The 7,097-nt window shown below is 31.4% G+C and overlaps 1 protein-coding gene across 2 annotated transcripts in view; it reads right to left on the reverse strand.

The window, feature by feature from the left end:
- Positions 1–1,936, reverse strand: part of Dll (Distal-less) — a 152,158-nt gene extending 150,222 nt beyond the window's left edge. For both annotated transcript variants that reach the window (XR_001343778.3, XM_014427481.3), the window contains exon 1: positions 1,283–1,936. Coding sequence is in view for 1 of the 2 variants with exons in the window: in XM_014427481.3 (XP_014282967.1) it covers positions 1,283–1,601 (319 nt within the window). In the remaining variant the exon portion in view is untranslated. The remainder of the gene's footprint in view (positions 1–1,282) is intronic.
- Positions 1,937–7,097: the final 5,161 nt, after the last annotated feature.

Raw genomic sequence — 7,097 nt, forward strand, 5'->3', positions numbered from 1 at the left:
TATTTATTATTTTTTCATGTAGGTATTTGATAAGTTATTTAATATACGGTGAAGTATTCAAATACAGAACAATATTTTAACAAGTAAATTGCTTTACGCCTTAATTTATTCCAAACAAATAATTATTTTTTAGTTATTCCCTCTATAAAATTAATAATACAATGTTAATAATAATTGGATTCCGTCTATTTATGTGGTAAAAAAAAATCATAAATTTATATTCAGTCAAATATTTAGAGAAATTTGACAAAACTTAACAGGCATAAATTATTTATAGTATCTTACCGAACAATAAAAATTCAACGGATCTTTGAATCCAATCCTCGGCACCGGAGAATTATAACACCAAAAAAAAAAATTGTTAAACAATCTTTAGGTAGGTCATAAAAATATATAATTATTTTTTATCGTTTGTATTACGGTAAATTATGAAATGGAAAACATTCGATGAAGCCGTGACTATCAAGTCGGATGAACCAGACCTGAAGAACTCGCTCAGTCAGATATTGATTTAGATTAATAAAAAGGTTAACGTATTCAGAAATAGCCTCCACTGCGGAAGCCACTCGTTATCTTTTATTAACGCAATATATTTCTATTATATCCTTGCGCTTCTCCAAATCATAACATTAATTTCATAAACATTTTTCATTTCTTCACTGCCATAACGGTGACAGCGAAGGCGGTTGGTATAGTTCATATAATTAAATAATAGAGGGAATAATTTAAATGTAATTAATGCCGATTAATTAAATTAAAATATGCAAATCCCTGTTTGGTGAAGTTAATTTGTTCAAACAAATCAAGACTTTATTTATCGATAGTTAAACTTTTTTCCAATAAGCAAAATAATTTCATAATTAGTGATATTTTAAAATTATTATAACTATTCAAAACTTTAATTGAGTATTTCTTTAAAACATCCGAATCATTAACAAAGAGTTTAGTAAATAGATATAGTAATGTAATGTTTTCTTTTTATTTAATTTATTCAATGTTATTAAAAAAAAATAATCATCTAGAGTCATTGGATATTGAACAATAAATCAGTGACCCGTTTGTGAAGGAAAGAAATTCGATCGGAGAGCATTGTATGTCGGGGTAATCGATGGTAATTTAGGTAATTGCCTAATTGGCCGATTTAGTGAATGAGCTATGGGGGAGGGTACGGAACCTCCTCTGCCAGTCGTGGCAATGCTCTTTGTTGTTGTCACACCTATCTCTTCTACTATCACTAAGACAAGAGGGAAATGGACAAATCCAACTTGTTGAATGTACTTACCATCTTTAGGCGGTGAGGGGCACTGGGGTGCGTAGGTGCCGAGGTGGTATCCAGTGTAGCTGTTGTGGTGCATCGGCGGGAAAGGGTACGCCGAAAGGGCGGTCCGGGGCGAGCCAAAGCCGTCGTGGTGCCCTGGGCCCTGCCCTTGGCCGCCGCCCCCGAAGTGATGGGGATGGTAGGACCTGACCGGGTTGTAAGGGTGCTGCTGGAGCTCGATGAAGGCAGACTTGGAGGTCGGAGGCGGTCCAGGAGTTATGCTGCCGCCTCCTTCCAGCGACCCCATTCCTCCGTGGTGATGTTGCTCCAGCTCAGAGCCCATGTTGGTCGGGGTAGGCGTGTTCGAGCCGCCAGAGCCTCCTTCCCCGAACGGGCTCCCTAGGTCCGTGTAGTTCAGCGTGGTGGCCTATCGCTCCTCACTCTCTCATCAGATACCCGGCACCCCTTTCTCGATATGTTCCGCACTACACAAGATCACTATGTTATCATGATCACCATCACAAGTTCACAAAGTCGATGTATCCAGTCTCGGCCGAGAAGCGAGGTGAGGAGAGATGACGAGAGTTGAGCTGTGGAGGAGATATTGATAAAGATGCTGGAGATGGAGACGTCACGTGCTCACGGAGCGGGCTACACTCTGCTAATGGTAATAGCGGTGGGGCTGGCCTTGCCAGGGCTCTAGTTCCCGGGGCCGCCGCCTAGGGGCCAGCACCAGCCTCTCCTCACCTCAGGGGGCGGGGTCACGCTCCATTCTCATTGGTTGCGGGATGTCCCCACCACTTCTCCCGAACTTTCCGTACGGTAATGTCCTAGGAGGTCCTCACTGCATAAATTAACTTGACAAGAATTTACAGTCATAACCTACATCCCTTTATCTCAGATCACCGCCACCTCTCATGTCCCTCTTTGCTTGTTTGTATTGTTATTATGGCTACTACACGGCTCCCAAGGATATTCTAGGGCTGTCCTTTTCATGGTCAATTATATAAGTGATGACTCGTTAAAATAAAATATTTAGTACCTATAGTGCTTCTGTAAACCTAATCTCCTTTCTAGGTAATTACAAAAAGTAATACTCAGTCTTCATTGAATTGGTCTAGTCTTCTCGCTTCTGTAGCTCAGTTTACCAAAACTAAACTTCGAAATTATTACTAAATAAAGAGCTTAAAGTATTTCAAATATCAATTTAATTTAGTATCCACAAACGAATTTACTTTATTATATACTTAAAAAATTATAAAGTTTGATTACATCCATACCTGATGTTCCATAGACTGACTGCCTTGTCCATACATGAATATCCTGGATTTCAAAGTATTATTTTCAATCCCCCAAGTACTGTAACAAAAATTAGTCCAGTATCTTTGTGATCATTAAGAAGTTTGTATATCATATTTGTCAACATTTTAAAAAACCAAAATATCTTGTACTTTTCATTTTTAAAAAAATATTCTTCGTGGTTAATTTTATATCCTTATGCTTATAATAATATAAATTTCTAATTAATAATAAATAATGTTAAATATTAATAATTATATTAAATATATCAAATAACATTTCAAAAAAAATTATTACTAATGATCTCATAGTGACATCAGTGGAAAAAGAAATAAAAAATAAGTGGTTGTCTAGTGTGACAAATTATATACAGATACGATAGCCGACAAATTGTTCCTCATTACACCCTCATTCTTATGGTCAGTTATTTATCACCTGTTTCAATCTCATTTAAAAACAAATATCCTACATTAGTTCGGTTTATTTATTTATGTGGTTTTGTTTTTTAAATCGAGGCATTGTTACGTGACACACCCAATAATAGATTTCTGCATTATTTAAATTACTAAAAATCCAAATATTCTAAATTTTGGTTATTATTATTTTATTAGGTGTTTATAGTTTAAATATTACAGTCATAAATAAATGAGAAATGCATAATAAGAAAGTTAATGAACAGACATGGTGTCTAATTCATAAATATATTCCAACCTTGTTCGTGAATACATACTCCACTAAAGTACAAAACCTTTCGTGAATATATTTATGAGTCAAGAAGATCATAAATTATTGCATAAAAATTAGCTATGAAAATATAGACCATTACAACCAGAGAGAAATGCTTTGTTGACAAGAACCATATCTTTTATAAATCTTTATTTATTTTTTTATTCATTTCAATTTATATATTTTAGCTAACAATCTAGTAGATAAACTTACTTAAATTGTCTTACAGATGAAAAATATTTTAGTTACCCAACATAATCAATGTTAATAGAAAAAAATAATATCATATTATTAGTGGACGGATACTCTGAGTATTCGTTGAAATATATATATTTATGTAATATTCTAGAATAATAATTATTCAGTTTTTTTCAATGTTGATATATAACATATGTAACAACAATATATAGTATTTAACAATTGTTTAATTGTTTGAGTTTTTCAAATCTAATTTTGTAAACATGAGTATAACCAATGCATTATTGTACATATTGCTACTAATCAATTGAATAATTGAGATATTATTTTTAAATACAATGACAATGTTTCAGATTTTTATTTTTTAGTTGTTAGTGATCAGTTAGTAAAAATAATTTACTAGTGTACATCTTCAACGTGAAAATGTTTTAAAATTATTATGAAATACTAAAAAAATATGTTTTTGTTAAGGTTTCTAAGTATACTGAAAATTATTTTGGTCCCTGATATTTATAATTTTGTCATGAAAAGATTTTTCTTTTTACTTTACCGATGCCTAAAAAAATTGACCTAAATTAAGAATTTCAAAATCATAAACCATTTCAAAAAGATTTTTTTTTGACTGAAAAATTCAAATTTACCTTTTTTTTATTAAATTTTTAAATAAATTAAAATGCTATTACGATGACAAAAATTAAATATGTGGCAACAACTTGTAGAATCACTTAAGTACAAACCAGCAATTTATTATTATTAAACATTATTTCTTTGGGTGAAAAATATTTTTTAAAAAATGTAATAATTATAGTAAATGAAAAAGAACAATTATAATATTATCATTTAACTTGATCATCAATTTTGAGTTCCTCTCTATATCTATAAACATATAACCTTATCTTACCCTAAAATAATATTATTACATAATATAAACAGATATGCCGATATGAATATCATATATTTTGTAAAATTGTGTTATTTTTTTCTGTAGATTTTTATCCTGAAATGCCATGTTAATTCTGGCAATTTAGTTTATGAATTTTTAAAAGTACATAATGTGAGTTTCTAGGATTTTTTTCTTGAAAGGGTAGTCGCTCCGATAAATTTGTCATTCGCGAATGACGCTGAAGAAGATTGGTATGTAGGTTCAGAAACGGAAATCCTGACAAAGAGATAGGAGACATTCAGGTCGCCCTCCTGACAATCCCCGTACTACGGCAAGAAATATTGCTAATGCTAATATGAATGTCCATTTACATATGTCATAGCCTGAAACGTATTTTTATATTTGCTTAGATGAAATATATTATTTATTACTTATTTACTTATTTGATTAATATATTATTACCCAATACATAAAAGTAAAGAATATCCCTAATATATCTGAAAATATGTGTTTGTATTAAATATACTACAATAGCATAGTGCCTAAAAAATCCCTTAATGAATGCTAAAATAAAAAAATATAACTTTTAGAGATCATAGGAGTTAAAAGTTTCCGATTTATACTAGAAAATTTTTGCTTGCAGTCAAATAAAACTATTACAAGTTTCTTTATGTAAAGTTCCATCCACTAGTGACAGATATATGTCATTCTAGTAATATCACAACAGTATGACAGTGCTTATCTACACGTTGGTAGTGAACTTAATCTCGCTAACAGGTCACCTTGGTGAGTGAATAATAAAAAAAAAGTTTTGATCAAATACAGCTACTCATCATGCAAGTTTATAATTTTTATAAATAGGTAGTAAGCTATGTATAAGGTTATTACTTAATGGCGTTAATATGTTCTAATCGTAACAGTTCAAACATAATGTCATGACAGCAAAAGTCACTATCACGATCACCGTCACCATACAATCTGGGCTTTAGAATTTGATTAAATAAAAACAATTATCAAGAATAAAATATAACAACATACTTAAAAGTATATATATTATATATATTTTAACTCCATCTCTTAAGATACCTCATAACCTAATGCTCCAATTTTAATGCTTTAAGAAAATAAAATGAAGCATTAGTCTTGAAACACCATGTCTCAACCATCAGTTTGTAAGATCCCCATTAATTTTTATATTATTTTTTAAATTATGTAAAGCTTTTTTTATATCATATCTTAAGTAACGACACGTTAATATCGCACAAAGCAGTAGTTTGATCAAACTTTTTTTTTCTGAACCAGATACTTGGCTTTCTTTCACAGATAATTTCTCTTCGTTAATAAATAATTTGTTTCCTTTAAATATACATAGATATAACGGAAAATAAATGGTTCATTTGAAATCATTATTACTTTTTGTAATTCCTTACGATTTTAGTAAGTTCTAGAAATGGAAACATTATACTTTAAATAATTGTGCTTTTGGACCTTAATCATTATTCTTCAATGCCTCGACTACTCCTATGTCCATTAACACATCATTTGGTGGGTAAAAATCTGCATTTTGAAGAAGTACTAATATGAATTAGTGGAAAACAATATTACATTCAAGTAAGCACCAGCGAAGAATCAGAGAGTCGATTAAATAACCTACAACAGAGATAGTTTATCATCACTAAATATTTTTAAAAAAGAATATAAATTTAACTGTGTAGTTTTGAAGTTATTTGGTACCACCTCATGCTAATTAATATCACCTCCTGTTGTAGAACTGTTTGTTATACTTCAAAAATGTTCAAATCATGTATTAATATATAAAGCAATTTTTTAATTTTAATAAAAAGGTTTAGGAAATTAAGTGTGATTTAGGACTAGTTGAATATAAATATTTAAAAATTCTCAGCCATATTAAAATTAAAAATTTAGTCTGTTGTCACAACTAACTACCCAAAAATGAGTCCCAATATCGAAAAGCTCTTATAAATGTTGTATAAAAACAAAAAAAATAAATATGGCATTCTAAAAATATGTTACTTTATTCAGTTTTTTTTTATTGTCTTTTTTTTTAAACCTTTAAACTGCTAAGCTGGAAGGACAAAGCAAAAGAGTGAAGCGTTCCCCCCTTGAACCCAGCAGCGGTACCAGGGAGGAAGGAGGTGAAGAAAAGTCGGAAAAACGACGAGGAAACCGCCACGGATCCATGCTTTTCCACTACGAGATAATACCTATGGGCTTGTGAAAGCCTTACCAATTCAGTTTTTGCTCCGATTTTTTCTTTCATGGATAGCTTCCCCCCGCTGGGCCCCATTGTGATGTTAACACAGACTGCTATTTCATTGAACCGAATTCCCATTCTTCGCAAAATTCCCATATCAAAGGACGAAAAGAAGTAGTGACCACTGATGAGAACATTTTGAACCTAGCTTTACGGCAAACTAAAGAAAACAATGATGAGTTAATAGTTGACCGAGGGATATGGTTATTGAATAACACAAATAGGTAAAAACTTATTTATTTGTGGCAACGTTTCGGCCAGAATTTCAAGCATTCATCAGGGCTAAGAAGAAAAAACGAAGTAACAGAAATAATGAATAAAAGGATACACAGAACGATTAGAAAATAACTAACACAAAAAAAGTGTCGAAAGACATGTATAGTCTAAGTATAGTAGAAGATGAATGCTGTCTTAAAAGAGGAAAGAAAAAATAATAAAATACATACGAAAATCTAGTT

Source organism: Halyomorpha halys, unplaced genomic scaffold (genome assembly GCF_000696795.3).
Source record: "Halyomorpha halys isolate HHAL.00 unplaced genomic scaffold, Hhal_1.1 Scaffold649.1, whole genome shotgun sequence".
NCBI lineage: Eukaryota > Metazoa > Arthropoda > Insecta > Hemiptera > Pentatomidae > Halyomorpha > Halyomorpha halys.